We start from the raw sequence: 13,146 nt of genomic DNA on the forward strand, positions 1-13,146 counted from the left end.
CATGGCTCACAGATGTAGGTACAAGGCCAACAAATGAAGGCATTTCCATTTTATTTTCCCATGTGATTAGGTAGAGACAGAGGCTCAGGTCTTAACTGCAGTAGTTTTGTAAAGACATTCAAGTCTTTCAGGTAATATGCAATTGGCTCTTGTTACAGAAAGCAGAGGCTCTTGATTTAATAAACATTTGTGCACTTGTTCTGTGTTTGGGTATCTACTGAGCGGTCCTAGTCCTGCCACACATGGCAGAACTCCCAGCATTGCCAGTCGTGGTATCTCTTTTTTTCTTCCACTTTTCCTGAGTTATCTATCTCTTGTGTGCCGCCATGCTGGGCATGTGCTGGAACATTCTCTGGAGAGCAAGACCTTGCCTCCCATCTGCAAGGATGCTGACTGATGCGTCCCCCTCAGTAGCTTCTTGCCCTGCCCAGGTCTCCTGCTCAGGCTTTGGGGACAAATGGCTTTGCATAGAGGATTCATGTGAGGACCAACACAAACATAGCCGTGTGTGTTTAAACATGTGTTAAAAAGGCTTCCTGGATTATCCATTTATGTGAATCCAAGGGAACCCAGTTACTTTCTTTGAATGTCCCCACTTCTTTGTTTCTCTTTCCTCTGCTCCTTACCACAGGTCTGCAATCAGGAGACCAATCAGTTCTCAGACACCAATTGCCCCCAGTGGACCAGTTTCCCAACCTTGTTTCTCCCTCATCCTTTAATGCATGGCCCACCCATTGAATAGGAAAACTTAGCAAAGTTGGGTGGAACATGCAATGCCAGCCCCCTGCTCTGGATATAAAAAGTAGGACACAGCTCTGCCATGGCTTCTTCACCTACGAAAAAGTAAAGTTTTATGGTGATCGTCCAGCTTATCCTGCCCAAAACTAATAATCTGCATCCAGTTACCTCAAATGTAGTGGTTGCCTGAACTCCTTTCTCCTGAGGCCATACAGCAAGATACACAGAAGTACAGGTAGGTTCAGCTCTCTGATGTTGGGCAAAACTTTGGCATGATCAGGACTTCATGAAACAGAAGCACAACACAGGCACAATGTCCACACTTAAATGCGTTAAAAAGAAGCCTGGTATGGATGGTTAGAGCTGACTTTCAAACCAGAACGTGGCTGTCCCTAAATACTAGACTTTTGGTGAGAGCCTTCAAGGATTTGTCACCCATTACCTTATATACACCCTAAAAATTAAAAGACACTATTTTAAACTTTTAAAATACAGTTCTCTGTGTTCTACTTTAATTGAATCTACTGGTTTCAAGTTGGCTCAAGGGAAAACGCAGCCCTGCATATTGATAGCATTGTACCACCTGAGCAGTTTCACAGCGACTGCTTTTCTATGCAAGTCTCGTTAACAGGGCTGTGAGTGAACCCCTTGGAAGCATAGCTCTGGCAGGGATAGATTTTACTCCTTACCGCCACCAGGTGGAAGCACTTGGCTTCTATTAGCATGACTCCCTAATAAACGTCCACAATCAGCACCACCAAAGGAAAAAATCCTTACCCTTATTCCCACAGCCATGCTCAGGTTACCTCGATTCAGCCTGAGAGGAAAGTTAGCGTCCTGTCTCTTCCACGGAGCACTGACTGCCTTAACTTTCGGGGTTTGGGAAGCTTGTTTGCAGGTATGCAAAGGGCCAGTTACGGCTCCGCTGACTTTTAAGGCAAAGCACTTTCTTTGATGGTCAGGACTGCGGCTTCCCAATGGAACTTCACTTAATTTACTAGGAAACCTCAAGAACCTAGTTAAAAAACATAACCAACTGGACTTCTGCGTTAAATGGAGGTGGAGGAGGCAGACTAGCTGAGAGGAACCCCGAGTTGCCACAGCACCTTTTGTGAGTAGATGGTGGCTCTGAAAAGAACCTTTGGGGTCAGAATGGCAATTCAGGTAGAATACCCTGCGCCGAGCCTAGGCGCATTGGCAACGGATGCAGCGCTCCAGCTGGATGTCCTTGGGCATGGTGTGAATAGAGCACAGGTCGATGTCCTGGAACAGCCCTACCAGGCACGCCTCGCACGCCTCTTGCAGCGCCATCACTGCCGAACTCTGGATGCGCGGGTGAGTCTTGAAGTCCCACTGCCGAACTCTGGATGCGCGGGTGAGTCTTGAAGTCCTGCGCGATCTCAGGTACCAGGCGGAGCAGCAATTCGGCTGACTTTGGCTAACGGTGGATTTCGCGCAGGGCCACCGTGCACGGGAAGTAGCGGTTCCGCTTCTTAACGCTGCCCATGGTCAGCACGCTCTTTCAGGCCACCTTGCTGGCTGGGTCTTGCCGCTTGTGGACTTGCGCGCCATCTGCTTGATGGGGGCCAGGCCTCCGGTGCCACTGAGCGAAATACTGCTTCCCACTCTGCCGCAGCGTGCTCGCGGTGTACTGCCTTATCATTGGCCAGACGCTGGGGGCGCGATGGCAGGATGCACTCTGATTGGCCCGTGGGAGCCCAGCTCAGCCGGCTGCCCTGTATCTTCGCTTTGCTCTGCTCAGGCCTGGCGGTGGGAATCCCTGGAAGACCTGCTCTGGGACGCCAGCGGTCCAGAGGGGTTCGGAAGTGGAATTTTGTCCCTGTGGGCATTATCATGGGTGGCATCTCTTTTTGCACAGCTCCCTTGTTTCCTCATAGCACTTTCCGCTCCCTCCACCCCCATGGCAGGAAGAACCCTCTAGAAGTCAGAACTGCATTCAGCCTTTATGTGGTGATAATGTTAAATTTTGCCCCAACATTGGATAAAGGAATACTCATCCTTTATGTCCTGCAAAGAACTCCATCCCCATATGACTGAGATGAGACGCAAGATGTCGCTTGGTGACCAATGACCAAGCCAGGCACAGATCTTTTGTCATGGATGATTACCTGAACTCTTGTCCCTACCAATCCACTGAAACAAGATGTGTTTTTGCCCAGCTTTGATCCAGTGTCTCCCTCCACCCTGTACCTTACCCCCAGCCTGACCTTTGGTCCCTCCAGAGAACTGACTGCCCTCAGGGTCAAGCCCTCCCTGACCCACTGTCCGAACAGCTGCATTGTCATCCCACTTTCACACCTGGTTCTTTTTCTCAGTAAGAGATCCCTCATTGTCTAGCCCTGAAGATGCAGACTTAACCCCACAGTTAAGGTGGGCAGATATGCCATCCCAAAGTATGCTACTTCTGCACAAGGATGATTTTGAGCTGAAGACACTGAAAAAGTGGCAGATGCAAGGCAAACCTCATGATCTTTTCTTCCTGAAAACAGGAGTGTGAAAGATGCCTGCCTCACACCCAGAGGAAAAAAAAATGTTCTTAATAGGGATGGACAGTTAAGACAGAACAGGATTCTGTACAGACAGACTTTGGTAACATAATTCTTATCTTCCTTTAACATCCCCATATGGTTGAGCTACTTTCCCACAATTGCCTTTCTTTGTTCAACCTACTATGAAGGCATTCAGGTTTAGCCAATTTTGTGGGTCTTCATTTCCTTATGAGAACTCTGTGTATGTGTAAGAACTCTATGTGATTTCCTCTTGTAAATCTGTCTTTTCTTCCAGTACCCCAGTGGAGACCTAAGATGGATAGAAGAAAGAATTTTTCTGCCCTATTGGATAGTCCTTTCCCCTCGCTTTTAAGAATGCTTTCAGATAAAAGTATGACCTTACTAAATCTGGATTTTTTTTTTTAAATTTGACAATGGTTATTACACAGAATCTCTGCCTCCCTCCCTGAGTCAAGTCCGGTTTGGCTAGGTGTCAAGTGGGAGGACCTGAGGGATCAGCCCCTGGCCACCCTGGGTCTGACCCAATCTGACTGGCATTGCTGGTAATTCTTCCCAGAGCTGTCACTCATTCAGGAGACTGTCCAGGTATCCTTAGGGTTAAAGGGGATGATGATGGCAGGGCAATAGATTTTAGGAGCCTGCTGTGACTTCTGTAGGAGCATCCAGGAAGGAACTCTTTGGGATTGCAAAGGGGCTCCCTGTGGTGATATGAGTTGGTCAGTTCTTTGAGATCCTTTGGGCCCATGTCTGAGGCCTCACTTTTCCCACCACAAGAGCTTTAGTTTTTTTTTTCAGATTCCCAGGGGCCTTGAACCCCAGCACTACCTGGATATAGGGCAGAATGTCACTTGCTTCTATATATCTGAGCAAACAAAATAACACATCAAAACAAAATTAGGAGTTGCCTAAAGCTACAGCCACTCAACTCTCCAGCCAGATTTGAAACCATAATCTACATTACATGTAAAACCTTCTTTTAGTTGGGCCAGCATACAGTTTTCATTATCTTAGTGGCTGAGTTCCATGTGGTTCCTACTCCCTCAGAGAAAAAGTTTCACCCAAAATAACTCCCTGAGTCCTTAGAGAGATTTCATCTGCAAATTGAAGATAGCTTCAGATGCAAATATTCCTTTAGGCTTGGCTTGTGTGGTACACAAACATTTTGTAGACCAGGTTGTGTTTGCTCTGTGCATACACATGGGGCCAATCACTAGGTAGTTTCTGTGCTGCATCTGAGGAAACCCTTCCTAAGCTAGCACAGCCTTTGCTTGCTGTTTCTGCTCATTGTATTTGCATGTACAACTAAGGAAACAAAGGGTGTGTGATGTACCTTCTTGTAGGTTCTTGAGATTTGGGTGTCGTGGCTTGTTGGCCTTGTGTATCATCTCTGTGGGATCATCCCCATCAGCAAGAAAGCATGCTGACATTTTCTCCAATTTAAAACTCCTGCTCTCCCCAGGCCTGTGTGACAGCAAAACTAGACCCAGCTGGGCTGTGAGCTCACTATACTGGCAGAGTGGGGTTCCCACAGGGATGGGTGGTTGTAGGTCAGCAGGGTCTGAAGCCATGGTGAGCCATGTCCTCCCAAGGCTCTTCTGGAGCTTATGAGTGCAATGGACACTATGGCTTTGAGCTGTTATGAGAAACCCTGCCAATACCCCACTTATGTGGCCCCCTTTACAGGAAACTCCTCCAAAATCTAACATCTGTCTCCAAGTCCTGCTTTTCCACCCTCCAGGCCAGGAGCACAGCAAGCTGATGATAGCCCCATGAGATGACATCCAGTAAAAGGGTCATGGGTCCACCATGCTCACCCACATTTACACCCACATCAAAGCATCCAGAGAGTGTGTGAAACCCCAAAGTGCCTCTGAAGCCACAAAACTCGACAGCTCCAGCCAGACTTCTCATAGCGGAGTCTGCCCTGCATATACCCACTTTATGAGAGGTTCAGCCTGGAGTTAATCTGTGAGGCAGGTAGTGTCAGAATTGACTTAGTTGCTTGGTGGTGGGGAAAACCCACACCTCAGAACTGGAGTTGGAATCGTAGTGTGAGGCCCCTGGTCCCAGGAGATTCTCGCTCTCAGGCTGGTCTACAGGCATCAGAATGACCATCAAGTGCTCCTGCCTGTTAATGGCTCCAACTGCTTCTGCTCCAGGTCAGCAGACCTCTGCGTGACTCTGCAAATACCTGTCTCTCCTGTTTTAGGGGAGGACCTTTGGCTTCAGTTCTTGGATGAATCCAAAAAAGTCATTAATTTTTAGTTTGTTCAGCTTTTTTTGCAATGATGGACAGATGACCTTAAGCTCTTTATGTTTTGAGCTAAACCTCAAACTTTCTGTAATGAAACAGAAATATTTGCAGTTTATCTTAAGGACAAAGTCACAGATATGGACCCCTCCTCCCCTGTGTGGCTTTGTGCCACTTCACCAAGGAGGAAAATGTTGCCCTGTGGTTGAACTTCAGTGGGTATATGGACACAACTTTCCTAGATGGTGAAGTTCATGGGTCCTCTTCCAGGCCATGACACCCTGAAACACAGGACACTCTCTCATCTTTGTCTACTCCCACTGACATTTGCCACAGCTCGAGGTGACCATGAAGTGCCATGAAACAGGGCCTTGTTTGGGAGTCATAGCTCCAAACTCTGTTCTGCAGGGTTGGACTCTGATTCTAGGAAAACTCAGAGAATACCCAGTATCTAGGAAAGTAAGGAAAAGCAGAAGGAAGCACCTGGTCCTGGGTGTGCCAGAGAGGAAGACTCTGGAAGTTAGCATTTGAGTGGGTGGACTCAGTAAAGCAAGGGCTGCCATTCAATCTCTTGAGACTAGGCAGAACAAAAATGTGGAGAAAGGAGGACATCACTCTGCATTTGACTGCAGAGTGGGGACGCTCATCTCCTGCCGTTGGCCCCTGGTCCTCATGCCTTTGCCCTCAACTAGATCTGACTGAATCTTGTCACCAGCTGTCCTGAGTCTCCAGCTTGCAGTCAGCAAACCCTGACACTAGAGAGCCTCCACAATCACAGGAGCCAATTCTTTATAATAAATACCTTCCTTTCCAAATAGCCTGTTGGTTCTGTTTCTCTGGACAACCCTGACTAATACACACCTTTTCCCAGAAAAATGAAAATAAATGAAGCAAACGCCTTCTAAATACAGGACTGTGGGACTTGAGAACATATTAGATGATATAAATAGAGCTTTCTTAGGGACTTGGGGGCAGGGTGAACTGGAGGGAGGTTCAGAGCCCAATGGTGAAGGGACCTTTTTGACAAATCACGGAAATTTGGTTGCCTTCTGGAGATTATAGGCCATTGAATTTCTGAAAAAAGATATGAAATTAAGTCTTTTTAAAGAGCCATGAACTCTTTTATAAATGTAATTTCCTTTTGTGCATGCTCCCAGATGGCATATTAATTCCACAGGTGCTCGACCATCATGTCCCACTAGATGCAGACAGCTGTGTGCCCGCTGCTGCTGGGGAGCTGGTCAAACACACCATGGCCGAGGCATCAAGGCCGCCACCAAGAAGACCAGCACCATGTGAGTCTGAGAGCAGCTGAGCTGGCACTGGGACCAGTGGCTCTCTTCAGAGCCCTGTCCACTATCAAGGGAACAGCTGTAATACCCATCTCTGTCATTCCATTTCCAGCAGGACAAAAAGAAGTTTTCTTGGATTCTTTATTTTGGGGAATTTGTTTATTAGTAGAATTTTATATTTCTTAAAAGTTTCACAATAATTTGCCTGGAAGCCTAGCATTTTTTCAATTCTCTAGGCCCTTAAAAATCTTTAATTCATTTAAAATAATAGTAATTCAGTTATGAACACCTATGAACATTTTATTACAATTTTCCTGCCAGAAATAAGCTATATCACAGGCCAATTAATTTTTTTAAGTGAGATAATTATAAGGAACAGTACATTAAAAAGTCATTATTAACCTAGATTAAAAACAGTTTGCCTGGCTAGTGTGGCTCAGTGGATTGAGCGTCGGCCTGCGAACCAAGTGTCGCTGGTTTGATTCCCAGTCAAGGCACATGACTAGATTGAACGTCAGGTCCCCAGTTGGGGGCGCAAGTGACAGGCAACCACACAGTAATGTTTCTTTTCCTCTCTTTCTCCTTTCCCCTCTCTCTAAAAATAAATAAATAAATAAATTAATTAATTAATTTAAAAAACCCAACACTTTGGCCCTGGCTGGTGTGGCACAGTGGATTGAGCACCAGCCTGTGAACCAAAGGCTCACCAGTTCGATTTCCAGTCAGGGCACAGGCTTGGGTATGGACCAGGTCCCCAGCTGGGGGTGTGCTAGAGGCAACTACACATTAATGTTTCTCTCCCTCTCTTTCTCCCTCCCTTCATCTCTCTCTAAAAATAAAGAAATAAAATCTTAAAAAAAAAAACAGTTTGATGATCATCTCTTAAGATCTTAAATATAAGAGAACATCTAGACTGCAAGGTAAGAAATAAAACTTTCTCTATTTGCAGATTACATGATTTTGTACATAAAATATTGTTATATTTTTAAATAAGTTACCTGCTTCTTTTCTGTTTCCTTCTAGAGAATATTTAAAACTTTTTTCAAGTGACAAAGAAACTCTATTTTTTATCAAAGTAATTTCTACTTTTTTTGATATTATCCTTGTTTATTTTATTTACCATAATGAGTAGCAAATTTTCCCATTAAATTTTCTATTGACTCTCATTTAAAGACAGTGTAGGGGTACCAAATATTCCCTGTAAAAAGTTTCAAAGGCCTGCTAAATATGTAAATATGTAGGGGCTTCAGATGTTCTTTGTAAAAAGTAGCAAGGGCTTGCTAAAAAGCCTTGAAGAGAGGAATGTAGGAAGGAGTGTAGCAAATGGTGATTTACAAGCTAAAAGCACCTCAGCCTCCATCACCTTCCATTTGCTTGTGTCTGGTTTATAACATTTGTGAAAGTTATACTTTACAGAATATCTAGCCCTTTGAAGATAAATTGCTTCGCAAAGAATTCATCTCTGGCTGGAGAGCTATGTTGCCACCGGAGATAACCTTATAGCCTTGCGAATTTCTGTTCCTGTTACTGCCAAGACATTCCTGCAGTCCTGCCCAGCCCCCTCTTCCTAAGGCTGTTTCCCTCCAAAGAAGAAACAAAGGGGGCCTCACCAGTATATAACCCAGCGTTTAGACTCCATTGTAGGTTGGAGCATGTTAGAGACCAGCTCAGGGTCTGCCCGACTCCTGGCCATTATTAAAATCCTTTGCTTACTTTATACACCGCTTCAGAGTGTTCAATCTTTCCTAGGTAGCTGTAACAACAGAAAGGCTAATTTTGTATTTGACTGAATTTCTAAGTAAACCCTTTCATTTGTGTTTTGGTTGTTTTCCTGGGGCAGTGGCTCTAGATGTTAATATCCATTGGAATGCCTAGAGAGCTTTGCAGAACAGATGGCTAGGTTTAACCCTATTCCTGATTCAGCATGTCTGGGGCAAACCCAAGACTTGCATTCCTGACAAGCTCCCAGTGACCTTGACCATGCTGGCCCCAGACCATAGCATGCACTACTCTAAGGTTTCCAGGTATTAAATGCTCTCAAGTAATTTGAACTGTATCACATTAAAACAGTTTTTGTTGTTGTTGTTGTTGTTGTTATTGATTCTAGACAGAGGGGAAGGGAGGGAGAAAGAGAGGGAGAAAACATTGATGTAAGAGAGAACCATTGATCGGCTGCCTCTTGCATGCGCTTCAACACAACTAGGGACCGCACTTGCAGCCCAGGCATGTGCCCTGACTTCGAATCCAACCTGCGACCTTTTTCAGTTTTCAGGATGATGCCCAAACAACCAAACCACACTGGTCAGGGCTCAGATGTCCAACATTAAAAAATATATAATATTGGAGGCTCTGGCGAGGCCTGGAAGGCTGTGCTGCCAAGCAAGGGAGGGAGTTTGGGGTTGGAAGGGTGTCCAAAGAGCACTTCTGAAATGCTGCTGGGGTCGTGACCACTCGGGGACCAAGGCAGGACCTGGCCAGACCCAGCCTGGAGGCCTCGCCTTCGTCGGGCCTAATCTCCAATGGTCAGATAGGCCTCACCAGAGGCTCCTTTCCGTGGGCTGCCCCAGGTTCCTGCCCTGATTTCTGGTGGGGAGATGGCTTCCCTGAGCCCCTGCTGGAGCCAAAGGAGGAGTGGGATTATCTGGATCCAGCTCAGAGAAGCTTGTATAAAGATGTCATGATGGAGAATTATGGAAACCTGGTCTCACTGGATGTTTTAAACAGAGATAAGGAAGAGGAGCCAACTGTGAAACAAGAAATTGAAGAAATTGAGGAAGAAGTGGAATCAAAGGGTATAATAGTTACAAGAATCAAAAGTGAAACTGACCAGGATCCCATGTGTAGAGAAACTTTTGAACTTGTTGGTAGGTTAGATAAACAGAGAGGAATCTTCTTATGGGAAATACCAAGGGAATCTCTGACACAGGAACAGAAAATGTTCAGGGGAAACACTAACATTATTCATAAGAGACCTAACTCAGAAGAGAAATGCCACAAATGTGAAGAATGTGGAAAGGGTTTTGTATGCAAGGCCCATTTAATTCAGCATCAATGGGTCCATACTGGTGAGAAACCTTTTCAATGCAATGAATGTGGGAAAAGTTTTAATTGCAGTTCCTTTGTTATCGAACATTAGAGAATTCTCACTGAGGAAAGGCCCTATGAGTGTACTTACTGTGGAAAAACCTTTAGTGTGAGCTCAACCCTTATTAGACATCAGAGAATCCACACTGGAGAGAGACCCTATCAGTGTAATCAGTGTAAACAGAGCTTCAGCCAGAGAAGGAGCCTTGTTAAACATCAAAGGATTCACACAGGTGAGAAACCCCATAACTGTAGTGACTGTGGGAAAGCCTTCAGTTGGAAGTCACACCTTATTGAGCATCAAAGAACTCACACTGGTGAAAAACCCTATCACTGTACCAAATGTAAAAAAAGCTCTGGTCGAAATTCATTACTAGTTAAACATCAGAGAATTCACACTGAAGAAAGACCCCATAAATGTGGTGAATGTCGGAAAGCCTTTAGATTAAGTACATACCTTATACAACACCAAAAAATCCACACTGGTGAGAAGCCTTTTCTTTGTATTGAATGTGGAAAGAGCTTCAGTCGGAGCTCATTCCTTATTGAACATCAGCGAATCCATACAGGTGAAAGACCTTATCAATGCAAAGAATGCAGAAAAAAACTTCAGTCATCTTTGCAGTCTTACTCGTCATCAGAGAATCCATACAGGAGATAAATCCCACAAGTGTGAAGAATGTGGAAAAGCCTTTAGTAGAAGCTCAGGTCTTATTCAACATCAGAGAATTCACACCAGAGAGAAGACTTATTCATACAATGAAACTAAGGAAAGTTTTGTTCCAAACTGCAGCCTTGTTATACAGCAGGAAGTCTTCCCTAAGGAAAAATCTTACAAATGTGATGAATGTGGGAAAACTTTTAGTGTCAGTGCTTATCTTGTACAGCATCAAAGAATCCACACTGGTGAAAAGCCCTACTTATGTACTGTATGTGGGAAAAGCTTCAGTCGGAGCTCATTTCTTATTGAACATCAGAGAAGTCACAGTGGTGAGAGACCCTATCTCTGTAGGCAATGTGGCAAAAGCTTTAGTCAACTTTGTAATCTTATTTGACATCAGGGTGTTCACACAGGTAATAAACCCCATAAATGTGATGAGTGTGGGAAGGCCTTTAGCCAGAACTCAGGCCTTATTCAGCATCAGAGAATACGCACAGGAGAGAAACCATATAAATGTGAGAAGTGCGACAAAAATTTTAGTCAACAGCACAGCCTTGTCAGCCATCAGAAGATCCATGCGGAGATGAAAATCCAAGAAACCCAAGAATGTGATGCTTGTGGCAAAGCCTTCAATTGCCGCATCTCTCTCATTCAGCATCAAAAATTGTACACTACGTGGATGCAGTGGAGGGTTAATTGTGATCCCAGACGCGGAGATAATTCCAGCAAGCGGAATGATAAGACGATCAGGAGGCTGCAGCACGCTCTGGCAGTCAGCAAAGAGCGAGAAGCCTCACCGTCCTTTTACTAGGATTTCAAAAGTTACAAAAAATAGAACGGGGTGGGGGTGAGCTCTATAGCCAACAGTGAAAGAATTTTTACAATGTATTATTAACGTATAAAATACAGCTAGGGTAACTTATGGCTTAGATAGCACCTATCAAAGACACATATCAGACCCACTAATCCCCAAGGCCGGCTCCAATTAAAGACTTTATCTACAAGGAGGCAGATGGAGTATTTAACAGACCTCTTTGTTCTCAGGATTCTATGACCCAGTGGCCTGAAAAGCCTAAAGCCGCAGGCAGAGACAAGACCAGCTCATCTCCTGAGCCACACGACACCTGGACGGAGGGGCATGGGAACATGCCCCTACCAAGAGATCTGAGTTCCTGCAACGTGCAGTAAACGTAGAGAAATATTTAAACTTAGTTTTGACTTGAGACTAGCTACCCAAGTGCAGTGTCAGTATTGCTCAACATGAGATTTAGTAAGGAAGCAACTTATGTTTGGCCTTAGGTGAATGGTTTCTAAAAATTCTGTGAATATTGAATAACTGCCCACAGGCATTTGAAGACTTTCATTACCTTTTTTTTTTTGATGACTTGGTAATTTATTTAAGTATCTTTTTTAAACAAAATTTTCAGGTTAAAACTGGGTTCAGAGCACTCGATTATAATAATGAAGGGAGAATGACCAAGTGGCATTGGTACAAGGGAGCCAGAACCACCAGTGTTGGGAAACTAGAATAATTATTCAGTGTCCTCTGCCACCATCTGATGTGGTGGTTCTTTCAGTTCCATATGTTTTGCTGTGCATGCCAAAGTCCAGTTATTTGAGCATATGATGTTTTCAAGGAAACAGCCAGACTTTTTTAGAACTGATATACAAAGCTTTGGTCATTGTTTAAGCCAGTTGTTTGGCGCATGAGTTAAAGAAAGCAGTTCCAATGCCTTGTGGTTCTCAGAAATGTGAAATGGGTGGACCATTAGTTTTACATGTGGAGATTATGTGAGTAACAAACCTAGCAAAGGTGTTACCAAGGAATCTGGGAGTGCCTTTTTTTTTTTTTTTTCCCATGATGGGCCCAAAAACGTAGAGGAGGACACTTTTTTGTGACTTCCCATCTGTGAAAGCTATTTGTAGTCCTGTTACAGGAACAGGGGAATCCAAAACTCCCCAGAGTTTGCGGCTGGGGGATGGGGAGAAGGAAGCAGCTTTCAGAATGCCTCCACATGCCCGAGGCTGGTGGCTAGTGTCTTTCTTATGCAAAATGGCTTGGATGCTTCCAAGGCCCCAAGTAGATGGGAGGGGTCTTGAACCAGGGGATGGTATGGAAAAAGCAGACAGAGCCTACATAAGGTTCTGTGAATGGTCAGAACTGTTTGCAACACCCACTGCGCCAGAGGACACAGTCAGGGATATATAAGCAGCTGCGGACATTTTAGCTCTCTCTCGCTCTCATGTGCTCCCTCCATGTGGCTTAGAGAAGGGGTCTCCAGGCTGCTTTAAGAGGCTCTCACCATGCGGTTTTGAGAAGGAGAGGAGATCCACACGGTTTACAAGAAGGAGGCAGTTTACAAGGAGGCTGAGAATCCAGGTGGTTCTGCATTGAGAGCTGGAGGGCACCACAGCACAGAAAGGACCTCCCCAACCAGAATTGAGTGATTGGCAGCTGCTGGTAAAGCTGAACTGTGTTTGGAAAGTAGGGAAACGGTTTCTCTAACTTTTCTAAAACTAGCCTGGTTTGGTAGTGGGAGGCAAGAATATATATTTAAGGGTGTTTTAAAGAACGTAAGACTCAACAAC

General features: G+C 44.9%; 2 protein-coding genes across 2 annotated transcripts; one reads left to right on the forward strand and one right to left on the reverse strand.

Annotated features, from left to right (window-relative positions):
* Positions 1-1,923: 1,923 nt before the first annotated feature.
* Positions 1,924-2,245, reverse strand: H3-4 (H3.4 histone, cluster member). The gene is made up of 2 exons (XM_090290224.1): positions 2,182-2,245; positions 1,924-2,099 (listed from the first exon to the last, which is right to left on the reverse strand). Exons 1-2 carry the CDS (start codon positions 2,243-2,245, stop codon positions 1,924-1,926), a joined length of 240 nt encoding a protein of 79 aa, XP_090146350.1.
* A 7,181-nt stretch (positions 2,246-9,426) lies between these two features.
* LOC150000339 (uncharacterized) lies at positions 9,427-11,368 on the forward strand. Its single transcript, XM_090290225.1, is given in 2 exon segments — positions 9,427-10,494; positions 10,496-11,368. Coding segments are annotated over 2 exon segments (1,878 nt in total). The 5' UTR covers positions 9,427-9,489.
* The last annotated feature ends 1,778 nt before the right edge of the window (positions 11,369-13,146 follow it).

The sequence above is a fragment of the Furipterus horrens genome, unplaced genomic scaffold (genome assembly GCF_987537825.1).
Source record: "Furipterus horrens unplaced genomic scaffold, mFurHor1.1.pri manual_scaffold_10, whole genome shotgun sequence".
NCBI classification, from domain to species: domain Eukaryota; kingdom Metazoa; phylum Chordata; class Mammalia; order Chiroptera; family Furipteridae; genus Furipterus; species Furipterus horrens.